Source organism: Conger conger, chromosome 10, assembly GCF_963514075.1.
Source record: "Conger conger chromosome 10, fConCon1.1, whole genome shotgun sequence".
Taxonomy (NCBI): Eukaryota; Metazoa; Chordata; class Actinopteri; order Anguilliformes; family Congridae; genus Conger; species Conger conger.
The window spans coordinates 31,923,913-31,940,265 of NC_083769.1; the positions used below are offsets into that span (position 1 = coordinate 31,923,913).

A 16,353-nucleotide genomic window follows, 5' to 3' on the forward strand; every position below is an offset into this window, starting at 1 on the left:
GAAAGGAAACAAAATGAAAGGCGCATCACAGAATGTTCGGACATGGTCCTATAATGACATTTGGGTTCAAATATATAAGATATTTATTATTTTCTGTCTCTGCCTGTGAGCGTTCAGAGCCTAATTACATCATGAGCAGACAGACAGGAGAGTGATGGAGGACCTCAGGAGAATGCTGCCACCCGCAGCACTCCTCTGCTCAGCAGAGGTGCTGGAGTTTGGAGCAGGGCAGGCTGTGATGCCACTGTTCCGGGAAGAGTGTCAGCACTGTCAGCTTTTCCATAATCGTTTCACTTAAGGCACATGTGTGCTATGCTGGCTGTTTCAAATGTTTTTATTGTTTGTAGTAAACAGTGTCCTCTCTTTCTTCTCTCTCTCTCTCTCTCTCTCTCTCTCTCTCTCTCTCTCTCTCTTTCTCTCTCTCTGTAATTTTCATGTGGGATTGAGGTAGGTTGCTTGGTATCCACACACAGCATTGCAATCAGATGTGAATGTATGCAAATGAGGTGGTGCAAATTCCGGCTGAACCCTGTTTATCATGAATATTAATAGACTGAAGTCATCATATACTCTCTTATATGCTGTAGTTTTACCAGTGAGCCAAGAAGCAAGACACATTGTTATTTAATTTAGGCATATTTTATACAGTGGAAAATTCTGAGTATTTATCAGAACCTGAGCCAAACCTGTATTCATATGCTGAATTTAGTTGTCCCCTAAAATCTCGAGGAGCAGTTATAGATTTCTATAGTTTCAGTTTACAGTATTTTGATCTGAGTAGAAAATGCAGTGCCCCTTTTAAAAAATCTAAAATCTAAAAATCAAATACACAATGCGCAACCACAATGCTAATGTGACACAGTAGTGTGTCAAATGCACTATTGAATACGCTTTAGTGCAATGGAATGAGTCCCTGAAAAGGAAATCACATATTTCCAGTGTTTCAGTGCGTCCACTGGCTTGGTCCCACTTAGAGGTAGTAGTCTTCCTCCTCTATGTCCCCATCCCCCTCCTCAAAGCCCAGTGCTTCAATATCATGCGTGATGTTGGTGATCATCCTGTTGAAGTCCTGGGAGCCGGAGGGTAAAGACCAGCTGTCATAGCCCCGCACTGCGGTGGCCGAGGTACTGCTCATGCTCCGCTTGATCCGGCCAAAGCTGTCCGTCAGGATGCCTCCCTCCCGGATGCCGATGCCCTCCAGGAAACTCTCGAAGACGCCCACGTCTTTGTCTGGGATGAACGGCCTCATGCCTAAATATGAACAGGACAGGGCAGATGGTGGGAATGGAAAAACTACAAGACCCCTGTCAAGTGATTCAGTCCTGTGCCTCAGAGGAACAGCTCGGCACAGTTTCAGCATTACATCCGCCCACTGTCTATTCCTGTGTGTGTGTGTGTGTGTGTGTGTGTGTGAGAGTGTGTGTGTGTATGTGTGTGTGTACGGTATGTATGATCGTGTGTGTATATGTACAGTATGTATGATTGTGTGTGTGTATATGTACGGTATATACACACGTGGACAAAATTGTTGGTACCCCTCTGTTAATGAAAGAAAAACCCACAATGGTCACTGAAATAACTTGAAACTGACAAAAGTAATAATAAAAAAAAATGTACTGAAAATTAACCAATGAAAATCAGACATTGCTTTTGAATTGTGGTTCAACAGAATCATTTTAAAAAACAAACTAATGAAACAGGCCAGGACAAAAATGATGGTACCCCTAGAAAAGATTTGACCATAGGGACAACTAAGGTGTGTCCTCTAATTAGCATCACAGGTGTCTTCAAACTTGTAATCAGTCAGACTGCCTATTTAAAGGGTGACAAGTAGTCACTGTGCTGTTTGGTGACATGGTGTGTACCACACTGAACATGGACCACAGAAAGCGAAGGAGAGAGTTGTCTGAGGAGATTAGAAAGAAAATTATAGACAAGCATGTTAAAGGTAAAGGCTATAAGACCATCTCCAAGCAGCTTGATGTTCCTGTGACTACAGTTGCACATATTATTCAGAAGTTTAAGGTCCACGGGACTGTAGCCAAACTCCCTGGACGTGGCCGCAAGAGGAAAATTGATGACAAAAAGAGACGGATAATACGAATGGTAACCAAAGAGCCCAGAACAACCTCCAAAGAAATTAAAGGTGAACTCCAAGGTCAAGGTACATCAGTGTCAGATCACACCATCCGTCATTGTTTGAGCCAAAGTGGACTTCATGGGAGACGACCAAGGAGGACACCACTGTTGAAAGCAAATCATAAAAAAGCGAGACTGGAATTTGCCAAAATGCATATTGACAAGCCACAAAGCTTCTGGGAGAATGTCCTTTGGACAGATGAGACAAAACTGGAGCTCTTTGGCAAGGCACATGAACTCTATGTTCACAGACGCAAAAATGAAGCATACCAAGAAAAGAACACGGTCCCTACTGTGAAACATGGAGGAGGCTTGGTTATGTTCTGGGGCTGCTTTGCTGCATCTGGAACAGGGTGTCTTGAATCTGTGCAGGGTACAATGAAATCTCAAGACTATGAAGACATTCTGGAGAGAAATGTTCTGCCTAGTGTCAGAAAGCTTGGTCTCAGTCACAGGTCATGGGTCTTCCAACAGGATAATGACCCAAAACACACAGCTAAAAACACCCAAGAATGGCTAAGAGCAAAACATTGGACTATTCTGAAGTGGCCTTCTATGAGCCCTGATCTAAATCCTATTGAACATCTGTGGAAGGAGCTGAAACATTCCGTCTGGAGAAGGCACCCTTCAAACCTGAGACAACTGGAACAGTTTGCTCAGGAGGAGTGGGCCAAAATACCTTTTGACAGGTGCAGAAGTCTCATTGACAGTTACAGAAATCGTTTGATTGCAGTGATTGCCTCAAGAGGTTGTTCAACAAAATATTAAGTTAAGGGTACCATCATTTTTGTCCAGGCCTGTTTCATTAGTTTGTTTTTTAAAATGATTCTGTTGAACCACAATTCAAAAGCAATGTCTGATTTTCATTGGTTAATTTTCAGTAAATTTTTATTTATTATTACTTTTGTCAGTTTCAAGTTATTTCAGTGACCATTGTGGGTTTTTCTTTCATTAACAGAGGGGTACCAACAATTTTGTGTATGTATGATTGTATGTGTGTGTATGTACAGTATGTATGTGTACTAATGGTAATTAATGAGAGCTTGTTAGAATATCATGGTGTGACTAAAATTAACAATCTTAAAGTCCAGGGACGAGCGTGCCTAATGTATGAACTCACATCTCTGAAAAACAGAAGCATTAACTTTAAGAATCTTTTCCAGAATAAACACTCATTAAGCAGATTTGTCAGCAGTTCATTCTTTCCCATGAGAACATGAGAGGATGCCAGTTTTTTCCCCCAATGTAGCTGGCAGCAAAATAGTAAACAGCATTGCTCATAGCTGGCAGCTATGTCCTTTGTATCACAAGATGCCCCAGTCTTTAATGAATGAATAAGTAGGCATTGAGTACTAAGAGTGTGGCCAAAGTCATGCCATTTGCTTTCAAAGCTACAGCTCTCCTTTGTACCCATTTTACTCATAGTTTACTTGTTTAAATTTGGATTCTAATCAGTTTTGATCATCACCCACAGCCAATTGTTCTGTGATGTACCCCAGACTGGGCTATCGTGAATATTCATAAGCAGAGTGAAAAGTGTAATCTTTGCCAGAGCTCTTTGAGAGAGGAAGATGGTATTTAAAAATGACAGGAGGAGTATTTTTTGTTTAGTGGCCTTACCCACAAGCAGGAACTTTCTAGTGTCCCCGTAGAGCTGGAGCAGGTCGGCGCAGAACTCCTCGATGTGGGAGCCCAGACGGTACTCCCTCAGCAGCAGGGCGAACTGCTGGATCTCCTGGGGACTCAGTTTGCTCCTCAGCTGTGCGTCAGATGGAACATTTCAACCAGGAGGGCCCAGAGGAAGCCTCTGCTGATCAGCAGTGGGCAGTGTCATTGCCTACGCCTTTGAAGTCTCATTGACGCAAATCAGAAATTCACAGCGGCGATCGGTTGCCATTATACCGCCCGCTTGGGAGATGCATAGTGGCAATATTGCATCAGATGGTTCATCAGCTGGATAACTAAGGTCAGTTTGTTTTAAAGCATTATTTTTTCATTCATATTTATTAATCCATTTCACAGCCCTTGCATGCCACTGGGATTATTAGTGAATATATGTATATGTATGTGTCTCTTTCATGCCTGGTGTATGCCCGGGGCAGTGCTCGGTGGTCCTGTCTCACCGTGATCATGTACTCCTGCATGAGCTGCAGGCCCATGGTGCTGGGGTCGCTGTCGCTGTGCAGGGAGGCCAGGCTGCGGTGCGAGTCGTGGGGGGACAGGGACGAGCCCTCGCTGTAGTTCTCACTGTAGTAGGGGTCAAAGGTCTCCTGGGAGCCGTCGCTATGGGAGCAGATACAGCCGCCCCATGGAATTCTTTAGTTTTTAAAACAGCTTTACATATTTGCCATGACGGGCAGAGCAGTTCTCTGCAAATGCCTTGCAATTGTCTTGAAAATAGCATTTTATAGGATGTTCATATTGAGGAAATCTGACTCAGAGGGTGGAGAACAGGTAATGAAATGAAAGGAAATTACATAATGTAGAAAAGGTCATCTTAACCACAGCAAATCATCCCAGGCCAGCAGTTCCCTTCAGATTTCACAAGTGTACTTACTAAGAGCTACAGCAGCTGAAGTCTGCTTCATAGCCATATGTCATATCTGTCAGACAGCTGTCACCTAGGAAACAAGCAGGAATAATCCATAGAGAGTATCCTCGGCAAAAGCATAGAAGGCCGACATATTATGTTATTCGTCAGTAACTAACTCTAAAAGGAATCTTTCTTCTCTCAATCTCAATGTGTACTGAGATTGACTGAAAGGGTTCCCTCTGTGTATTTGTGTTTGACCGCATGTTGATAAACTGACTCACTTCTCTGAAGCCAATAGCGGTCAGAGGTGGTGTAGTGGTAGCCTGCCCGGTCCACGCACTCGATGGTCTGGTGGCCGTATATAATCTGGAACATCTGACAAATCAGGGCGCAGTACTCTTCAGCAGCATCCTACAGGGAAATCAGGCAAATGCAAATCCTTTCACAAATCCCTCCCTTATTCCCAAACTCTCACTGAGTCTGTCTCCCCCTAATGTCTGTAACACATCTCTCAGTCTCAGCATGCAGTACTGATGTTAGGCTTGCAGCAAGGAGAACCCCAACCAGCTCCATCCCCCAGAAAACAAAGACATCATGCATCATGTACTGCATCCACATCACAGAGAATCACCCCCTCATCTAAACAGCATGCATCAGAGAGATCCCGGTCATGGCACGGAAAACGCCTTTCCCCATTGAATGGCTTACACCTCAGAGATGGGTCTCAGAGCTCAGCGAAACCAACCCCCCCCATCTAAGCAGTGTGCGTCACAGGGATCAGCTCAGAGCGCAGGCCTAAACCCTCACAGCAGGGGCGCTGAGGGTGGCGCATAGCTGTGAGCCTAACAAGCCCACATTACATAAGCTGCTTCTTGTGTCACAGTGGGCTTCCAGTGTGACATAATACGCTGCAGCAGGCAGGACGGCATGATGGGATTTCACCATGGTTACATTACTCTGAGGATAAGATAAGCGGTCATGCGTGCAGCGGCTGCACTGCCTTCGTTGCACAACAGGAGCCAGCCGACCGGGGACTTGCTTCAGAGGCTGGGCCCCTCCTTACTCTGCTCTCCACAGCCAGGATCACCAGGTTGCAGTAGGCGTCGGGACAGGGTGTGGGCTCCAGGGGGTTGTGGTTGCGCCGCTCCCAGCTGCCGTAGGACTTGCCCCTCTCCCAGCTGCCCGTGCAGGCCTGCCTGCGCTCCCAGCTCCCACCCTGGGTCTGCTTCCGCTCCCAGCTGCCCCCGGGCTTCCCCGTATGTCTTTTCTCCCAACTGCCCCCCACAGGCCTCCGGTCCCAGCTCCCGCTGACGGGCCTCTTCTCCCAGCTCCCGCCAGCCTTCCGGGTCTGCCGCCGCTCCCAGCTCCCGCTCACCCTCTTCCTTTCCAGGCTACCTCCGCTGCCGGTCCCTGCCCCTGCCCCTGCTCCTGCCCCTGCCTGCACTGCGGCCTGGGCCCCGCCCGAGGCCCCAGCCTGTTTGGGCTCGTGTCGGGACGAGGGCTTCCAGTCCACCCCGCAGATGGTGTGCCTGCGCTCCATAGTGCCCCCCGCTGGCCGTGGGTCAGTGTTGCTGACTGTCTGCCGCCTGCTCTCAATGCCACCGGGCTTCCTCTCCAAACTGCCGTCAGCCAGCACCGTGTCCACATTCAGACCTGGGGGTGAGCACACACACAGACATACACACACATACACACACACACGCAGACATACACACACACACACACACACACAGACATACACACACACACAGACATACACACACACACAGACATACACACACATACACAGAGACATACACACACATACACACACACACACACACCGACACACACACAGAGACATACACACACACATACATACACACAGACACACGCATAGAGACATACACACACACACACACACACACGCACACACACATACACGCACACGCACACACACACATACACGCACACACACACATACACACACACACACATACATGCACACACATACATACACATACACACATGCAGACACACACACACACACACACACATACACACATACACGCATACACAGAGACACACACACATACACACACACAGGCAGGATCAGTGCTCTTGTATTCCAGTATGACTTAGTGTATAATGCTTTCCATTGTACAGGGGCTTTAGGTTTGAATCTGGCTGTCTCTATTGCAGTTAATGACTAAATCTCATTATTTGATTTAGCCCAGCTCTTTCCGCTTTCCTCTGACACATTGTGAAAAGAATTGGCATCTAAGAATACACACTGCCAGGTTTAAGCATGTGCCTTGTGACGGACTAGTGTCCCATTCACGGTATTTCCGGCCTGGGATCATGTATCTGAAACAGTTGGTGGACAATTAGGAACACATCAGATTCATGAGAGACCCCTCTCCTCAAATGGCTGGGAACTGCACGGGAGATCCTCCCTGCAGTACCTGTTTTGAGCACCAGGAGATGCAGTGCGTCATCCCGCAGGTAGGAGGCGGCAGCGATCTCGTGTGTAGGGATCCTCAGGAGCAGTTTCTCGTTGTCCCTCCAGGTGAGCAGCAGACAGCGGGCGGACAGGCTCAGGATGCAGTCCTGCTCTGGGCTCGTCTTTAAAGGCAGGAGCTTCAGGGTCTGTGGGCCACACACAGGGCCTGGTCAGGGTCAGGTGCATCACATAGGACAGATACCCAATGGGCCATTGGTACAATCCATCCACTGCTTCCATTTTGAGCGATCCATCGCATTACTGATGAACACTCTCCTCTGAGAATGGAAGCTTGGGGGGCTTGGCCTACTTTAATCTGAGAATGAGGACTAGCAGTTTGGAGGGGATTAATTTTTCACTTTTTGATTTGGGGAGGGGGGGGTACACTATTGTAATGGATGTATTATGCATCATAAAATTGATTGCTTTCAGTATTTTCTCTGTGACTGAACAGCATTTCTATCTTATGACTCATAAGTTATGAGTAGATTTTCATCTACTTTTGTAGCTGGATATTTATGGAGAGATATTAGATTAGAATCACACAGCAATCATAGCATTGTCTCCTCTTGTGACGTTGCTGTGACTACCACAGAGCTATTTTGTTGATGTTCTAATCTCCACCCAGTTAAAGAGTCCCTGGTGCTCCCTGCTCACTGATCATATGCTGTGGCAGGACCTGAAATGACCGGTTCATGCTCAAAAACCTACCAATTCGTCTGAATGAAAGCAGTTCTGCAAAGAAGAGTGGGCTAAAATTCCTCCACGGCAATATAAAAGATGATATGAAATTATCTACTTAATATACTAATTAAGTGTTAGTTATTTGGTTTAAGGGGGCAATTACTTTTTCACAGGGTGGATTTGGGTGTACCATTTCTTAATTAAATAGTACAAAATATAAATAAATAAATGTTTTGTGTTCCGTTGGTCTAACAGTATATTTTTTTCCAAAGATCTTAGACCATTCGGTGTGACGAATATGCAAAAATAGAGGAAATCGGGAAGGGGGCAGCAGTGCTCCACTCACCCGGGCTGTGTCCAGGAGCTGCAGCAGCTCATCCCGGCTGGAGGGGTTCAGAGAGCATGACACCCAGGTCAGGTGACCTAAGAGCTGAGGAAGTGAACAACATTCTGAAACAATGGACGCAGCCATGGAAAATGCTGACACATTCTGCTACTGCATAAGGTAACAAGGTCTATGTCTTCTGCTTATTCTTTTACAGAGGAGACGGTTTCTCTTTGATGAATAGCCTGAGCATGGGATGGCATCTCACTGGGGGTGAGGGTGTTTTAGGGCCTTCTGTAAAGTGGTGCAAAGTGGATTCTCACTCACAGAGGTGTCTCCCATGCGACAAGGGCCACGTACCTTCACCTCTTTCTCCACGTAATCGTAGATCAGCCTCTCGGGATGGATGAGGTAGTCTGGTGGGTACAGTGGGACAGTGTGCAGCGGGCGCCGGTACAGGCTGCCCTTGTCCATCTGCTTGCGCCCCGATTTGGGGAAGACCAGGCGCTTGATTGGGGACACAAAGCCCTGGAAAGGGCAGTGGACATGGTCACGCTGATACACTTCAGCTGTCATGTTGTCAGACCGTCGTGATGTCACACTACTGCCCTCTCACTCTGTCGTGATGTCACACTACTGCCCTCTCACTCTGTCGTGATGTCACACTACTGCCCTCTCACTCTGTCGTGATGTCACACTACTGCCCTCTCACTCTGTCGTGATGTCACACTACTGCCCTCTCACTCTGTCGTGATGTCACACTACTGCCCTCTCACTCTGTCGTGATGTCACACTACTGCCCTCTCACTCTGTCGTGACGTCACACTACTGCCCTCTCACTCTGTCGTGAGGTCACACTACTGCCCTCTCACTCTGTCGTGATGTCACACTACTGCCCTCTCACTCTGTCGTGATGTCACACTACTGCCCTCTCACTCTGTCGTGATGTCACACTACTGCCCTCTCACTCTGTCGTGATGTCACACTACTGCCCTCTCACTCTGTCGTGACTTCACACTACTGCCCTCTCACTCTGTCGTGACGTCACACTACTGCCCTCTCACTCTGTCGTGACGTCACACTACTGCCCTCTCACTCTGTCGTGAGGTCACACTACTGCCCTCTCACTCTGTCGTGATGTCACACTACTGCCCTCTCACTCTGTCGTGATGTCACACTACTGCCCTCTCACTCTGTCGTGATGTCACACTACTGCCCTCTCACTCTGTCGTGATGTCACACTACTGCCCTCTCACTCTGTCGTGATGTCACACTACTGCCCTCTCACTCTGTCGTGATGTCACACTACTACCCTCTCACTCTGTCGTGATGTCACACTACTGCCCTCTCACTCTGTCGTGATGTCACACTACTGCCCTCTCACCCTGTCGTGATGTCACACTACTGCCCTCTCACTCTGTCGTGATGTCACACTACTGCCCTCTCACTCTGTCGTGATGTCACACTACTGCCCTCTCACTCTGTCGTGATGTCACACTACTGCCCTCTCACTCTGTCGTGATGTCACACTACTGCCCTCTCATTCTGTCGTGATGTCACACTACTCCCCTCTCACTCTGTCGTGATGTCACACTACTGCCCTCTCACCCTGTCGTGATGTCACGTCACGCTGCTGCCACGGTGACACACTGTCTGACTGTCACTGTCAATCACATTCTGTTTGATGAAGAGATTCAGCATTATTGTCCTAATTGCATCTTCTGCCACTCCTTACAGTCACAATGAGCTGCAGTATATGTAGGTCCAGGTAGGTCAACTGAGAACTCTGGGGAATCAAATGAGGTAGGGAATGCAAGGGATATTGTAGCCAGTTAAGACCTAAATCATATTAGATGACTAGTTTTCTGAGAAATTGACCAGGATGTCAGGCTTAACTCCACTATACTTTGGAAAAAATACCAGACACAGACCACAGTGTATTACAATCTTGTCTTTCAACTTTTTATTTGCAGGACAGCACATTTTACAGCACTGTGCCTCTTCACTGTACTGGAAAATGGATTTATGTTTGGTCCAGGGGTAAGGGTGCCCTCTACTGCTCCACCAACACTTTCCAGCAGTTTTTACACTTAGCCTTGTGTCCCAGCATAAAACAAACTTATGCTTACTCAGCTTCAGTAGTTTCCTTTAAGAAATGTACAGGACAGTATGGTTACTGACTTCTCAAATATGTTCTCATGGTCAAATTCGGCCTCTAACTTTCTCTAACTTTCTCTAACTCTAATAGAGCAAATTTCTTCTGCAAACACACACACACACATACACACACACATTCAGCACATGTACGCATACAAGTATGTATGCACACACACACACACACACACATAGCAATAACAAAATCAATGTTATATGACCATATCGATGATATATGTCACAGACAATAACTGCAATGACTAATGATTTCTGAGCATGCAGAATTACCCACAGGCTTTATTGGCACTGATGATACACATTGCAATCTCTTTTGTGTTAAAGTCAATCAGCCTCCTAGTTCATTGCATGGTTTAATGTATGGATACTGCAGTTAGGACTCATAAAGAGAATGACAATACCTGCCACCTATAAAATTTAAATATATTCCCTTGAATATTTAATACATAAATACAAACATACATGCACGTCACATAAATACATACAGTATGCCCTGCACACATATAATGGTGAATAACACAACTAGAAAGAGAGATCAACACTATTCTACCTGATAAACTGTACATAGATAAAGCTAATTCACGACATATACACCAATACCTTATCAGGAAGCAGACTGTCTCTTTTATCACTATTAACCCTTTTAGGTATATCCGCTGAGTCACTGTACACATCATCAAAAGTCAGACTTTTAGCATTTTATTGTTCTATCATGATTATGCACATTTTGTGCCATGCAAAATGAAGGCAGGGAAATGCACATCACAAATTATGCCAATCAAATGACACACTACGAACACTCCACACTGGTGCATGTAAGCAGGCCCTAACTACTTGGTTAATCTAAGGTGTGCTCAAATACCAGATACAGTAGGACATTTTCTGCTGTACTCAGAATTGGTATTCCCTGGTTTATTTGCAAAGAACTGAAACACGCAAAACAAATATTTTAAATGAAAAGTATTTGATTATTATCTGTATATGACCCAGGTCTGCCTCAGCTAAGCTGAATTGCATCTAAAGGAGGCTCTTTTAAATCTTTTGATCTTTTACTTATCCTTAGGCAGGATATTCCAAAGAGATTCCTTTCTGCTTATTTTGGAGCGGCTTAAAATATATTTGTATTTTAAAAAACGCATCAAAATAGCCTACAGAAAATCACAGAGAACGGTAAAAATATAGTAACGAAAGGAAGTTCAACAGGAAAAATAAGGTATTGTTCTCTAGCATTTACATTTTCATAAATTGCTGAAAGATTTTGAAAGTTTTGTCAGCAGACAAAAACACCAAAGCCCCAGTGTAAATAAAGCATAAACTCAATAAGGTACTCACTGACACAAATAATGCAGTTCTTTTTTCATTTCCATGAACCATAGCCTTCCAACAAACCAAGCAGACAATGACAAGTAAAGTATCCGAGCGACAGTCGCAGGCTTGGTCTCCAGCTTACAGACCTGAGTAATGGTGAAGGGACAGAGAATAAAGGACCATTGAAGCAGAGCAGATTTTGGGACTGGTGGGGAGACCCTACCTTTTTGGCTTTCTTGGGCTCGTACTCCATCTCAGCGCCACTGGTCAGTGGAGAGGCAGGGCTGTCCTGGCGATCTGTGGCCTGTTCTGTTGTCCTGGGCAGTACTGAGGCCCTCGGGTCCACAGAGGAACAGAGGAAATTCACTTTTCCTGTTTCAGAGGAAACTCCACCAGAAATCCTGATATAAACTCAGTATACCCTCCATGTTCCTTGCGCTGATAAGAAACACGCACAGATTCACAAACACGCATGCACAGCAAGCACACACACACACACACACACACACACACACACACACACACATATATATATATATATTAAGATGCAGTGTTATTTAAATCATCCAGTTTGAGTTCAGTATGTAACATGTGATTCTGCACAGCATTGTGTTCCACTGCACTGCACTACACAGCAAAACAACAGGTCATGTGCTTGCCACTTATCGACTGAACACATTTCGTAAGTAGTCTTCCTTGATGCTTTGTTTACTGGTGTTGGAAAGAGAGAGCCATTACTGCTTGAATTACAGTACTGCTCTAACCTTGGTATAACTGGGTTGAAGCAAAAGAAATGTGGACCTTGGTATAAGTATTTTTACACAAGTATGTAATTAGAATGTACTGTACTGTACAAAAGCAAATTTTAATCAACAGTTTTACTAGGCTGAAGACAGCTGAAGATAAGGCTAAGTACTGTAGGCAACGTGATATTACAGAATTGGCTGAGCAAATGTAAGAGAAATGCGAGTGAGCTCGGTGCAGCAATATTTTAAGGTGTGTGTTAACGTTTCCAAAATCACAAAAAATAAACATTTCCAGAGTGACAATATTTTCATGTTCACAAAGGATGGCCACACAGCAGTTTTCCCAATTCTGTTTATTGTTTGATTGATAGAAATAAAGTTGTGATGTTGTCGGATATTAAAACCATGTACTTGTTCCTCTTTAAACATTTCTAGCAAGACACAATGTGTAAAATAAATACAGAAATGCTGAAACTGCTGGCTATACAACATGACTAAGCTGCTTTTTTTTGACATGTTATATTATTTTCCTAACAAGAATATTCAAATGAAGACAGGATACAAACCTATAGATAAAATAATTGTTGAGGTAGATAAAATAAATCTTCATTTAAGAATGAATTCAAAACTGTACAGTGAAGTAAAAACAAGTTGGTAAAAAGTCCAAAATAACAAAATAAATAAATAATAATGATCCACATGGCACATTTACAATCAATGCTGAAAAATTTACTCTCTCCAAAATGGGTCTGGAACTCTGTATGTACAGTATGTAAACCAGCAAGCACACACACACACACACACACACACACACACACACACACACACAAAATGAATCCAACACAGAAATGGAGCCCTCAAACCCAAGATATGGTCAAACACTGTTTCAAAACAGAAGAAGAAAAAAAGGAATAACAGGAAGTTTCTGCAAAGCCTGCTGCACAACAGGGTGAAAGCCTGTTTCAGTTCCTCCTCCTTCCTTGCTGAGAGCTCTGGATGCTCATTTCAGCTCTCAGGGTATTTTCAGAATGAAATGCCACGGTTGTAAATGTAAATGCAATATAAATGTGTTAAATTGTTTACCTGATGTTTTCAGAAAACAGCTGAGGATGCTAACACAATCTAAAAGGACTTGTTAATGAGAACATTACTGAACCAGTTAATGGAAAAAATACTGAGGTATTATCAACACAATGTAAAAGAAGCTTCCCTATTTTCATAGTTGTGAGGTGCTTCTAAAACCTGCAAGAACTAACACCTTGAGGATCAACATTTTCAGGCACACTCGAGCAAGTCAGCTGCAGTTTTTGTGTCAGTCCACAGGAGGGCAGTGTCTGACTTAGACTTCAATGGGAGGCAGGCGTAGCATGCCAGCATTTGGGCGTGGAGCAGGGGAAGGAGAGATGAACACCGCCTCAACTAATGCACATATTGTTTCTAGCACTGCCCTTAACATTTTAAACACAGTCCTCAATATGAAGATATGTCATTGCTTTGTGTCATTCCCATTCATATTCTGTTAACTGGTACATGCAGTAGAGCTAGCTCTGGAAATGAATAGCATGAAAACTAAGACTATTGTTTCTCATTATACCATTATACTGACTGCAGTTGACCACAGAACTCTGGGGAACGGGGGGTACATCTGCTCTTTCTGAAAAGAGGCAGACTCTGTTGTCTGGCTTCTGCAACACACACACACACACACACACACACACACAGACACACACACACACAGTTTGCAGATAAAAAGCATGCCTGATCAACAGCAATTCAAAAAGACCCCAAAGCAGACTGTACAAAAACACCCTGGTCAATTGGGACGGTACAGATCAGTTATGTGGACACCTGTTCATGTGCCAGCCGCCTGCTCTGTCATCTCATGCACATTCTGTGCATGATTCACAGCCTATTAAGGTTTTGTTTACACAACAATGGGAGTCCCCCCACAGATCAAACACAGAAATGCACCTCTACGGATGCCACTTCTCGCCACTTGTGCTGCTGACACCATTTGAAAAAGTGCTGCTAACCCCAGGTTGGTACAGAGAGTAGCACCAGACAAGTGGAACAAATTGCAGGTCATGCCCCAGGAGAGCCGTACCACTCTACAGGAACTGCTCAAAACCAGACTTATAATTCTTTGGTTTCCAAGGCAACCGGCGACATTGAGACATTTGTGTCTTTCCTTTAGGAGGTGTTCATTATTCTTACTCTCAGTCTGCCTGGAAGTTTCAAGGGAAATGTAATGAAGAGGGTGAATCTTGCGTCCACCATGCAGGCTGGAACAGCGCGTGCAGTCCCCTTCTCTCAGCAGGGTAACCGTGGCTCTACGTGGCAGGCAGATGCACTGATAATTGTCCACGTTAACCATGAAAAAGAGTTCTGAAGGTCAGCATTGCATATGTGCATAAGCACACGATCGTCAGTTTGTCCCTGTATAATAATGTCAACCTAAGCCGTGTTGTTTACAAATTTGACACCTTTCAACAGAGGCGCAGTCCTGCACACATCTCTAGTTGAGTCTGGACTCCTCTCGCGCCCTCGTTCTGGGGAGACCATTAGCGAAGCAGCTCATCCTTTATTTACAGTGGGTGGGCGATTGTCCAAGCAGCCACAGGGCCGGAACACCATCTCCGTAAATACTACGGTGTGACGGCGGCGTCTGTCTACTCCTGCGACCCGGGGTTTTCTCCACGTGTCCGATGTGCTCGCTGTGAGAGAAACGCAGTCTCCAAACCACACGCAAAGGTAAGAGCCTCGTTATAAAGATAAATAGACTGATAATGCATATATTAGCATAATGAGACAAAAAAGGAGATCCAGGAAGATATGAAACTTTTTTTCCCCCAAGAAAGTCTGGCATCATAAATGCATTTCATTGCACCTGCGTTAAAATGGAGCGAATGCAGACATACATTTGAGATTTGAATAGATATATTGGGCGTATCCGATGCATAGAAGAATAATAGCAAGTGCACGCGTTATTTCCAAGGCTTTACTGTTAAGCACAGCCTTTTGGGCCGAGCGCTGCGTGTATCTTTTCCTCATCGGGGGGGTGGAGAGGGCACACAGCGTGAGAAAACCTAATCCATTCCTTTATCAACCCACCATTGACCGATAAGAGCGCTAGCGGTAACAGCCAGCTCCGCCATCCTGAACAGCGCTGGCACCGATATCTGTGCCTCAGAAGCTGATGTAATTGGCTGCATTTATGGAGCCATATTGCAGGGTCTAGTGCCCCGATCACACCCGAACCACACCTTTTCATGGCTGACGCAGAGCCAGGTGCTGCGTGCTGAGTGCCGCGCGCACGGTGAGCGTTCTTGGTGGAGAACGCTCTAATGTCGGTCTGAACGATTCTCTCCCGCGCTGCAGTTCCCACAATCGCCTTTCAATTAAGATCCATCTGCCCATGCCATTCCAAGTGACAACTTCCAGCTAAACAATACATCCAGTTTAAGAATGAGACTAAAAAGCAGCAGGCACTGTGGACCTCCAGGCACATCGATGTCCACGCCTGCTCTTTCCAGAACGCGAACAGAACAGGACTGGGACACAGTGCCAAGATCCTCCACAAACAGTGAGAAAAGTGTCTGAACCAATTATCCCCAGTGTCTTTGAATGTTGCTTTTATTGACTTTTTTTCAGACTCTCAAATATCAAAGGCAAGTCCTTACAGGACCTTCGGCATTAACAAAGAGCAATCCTGTGCTTGGAAGGGGGAAAAAAGGATGAAAGCCAGACTGCTATGGGTTTCTGTTTGAGAAAAGTATGGTGGCCCAGAGCAAACAACTGAGAGTTGCTGGTTTGAGTTAAAAACAAATAAATCCTGCCATTCCCTCAGTTTGGACTTTTTGATGAAGTGATGAAAAGCTGCCCTCCCCCATTTCCCAACTCCTGTCCCCCAGAGAGTGCTGGCCTGGAACCACTGCCAATCTAACGGAAAGGAGCCAGAACAGAC

The 16,353-nt window shown here is 45.2% G+C and overlaps 1 protein-coding gene across 2 annotated transcripts; it reads right to left on the reverse strand.

Annotated features, from left to right (window-relative positions):
- Nucleotides 1-445: 445 nt before the first annotated feature.
- ccm2l (CCM2 like scaffold protein) lies at nt 446-11,975 on the reverse strand. Of its 2 annotated transcripts, none has more exons than XM_061258305.1 (10): nt 11,867-11,975; nt 8,524-8,691; nt 8,185-8,268; nt 7,117-7,300; nt 5,736-6,325; nt 4,954-5,083; nt 4,697-4,760; nt 4,263-4,422; nt 3,760-3,898; nt 446-1,251 (listed from the first exon to the last, which is right to left on the reverse strand). In XM_061258305.1, the coding sequence occupies exons 1-10, from the start codon at nt 11,894-11,896 to the stop codon at nt 971-973; spliced, it is 1,830 nt and encodes a 609-aa protein (XP_061114289.1). In that variant the 5' UTR covers nt 11,897-11,975; the 3' UTR covers nt 446-970. The 2 variants fall into 2 exon arrangements, with proteins under 2 accessions (XP_061114289.1, XP_061114290.1); XM_061258306.1 differs by lacking the exon at nt 446-1,251 and adding an exon at nt 2,325-2,503.
- Between the last annotated feature and the right edge of the window lie 4,378 nt (nt 11,976-16,353).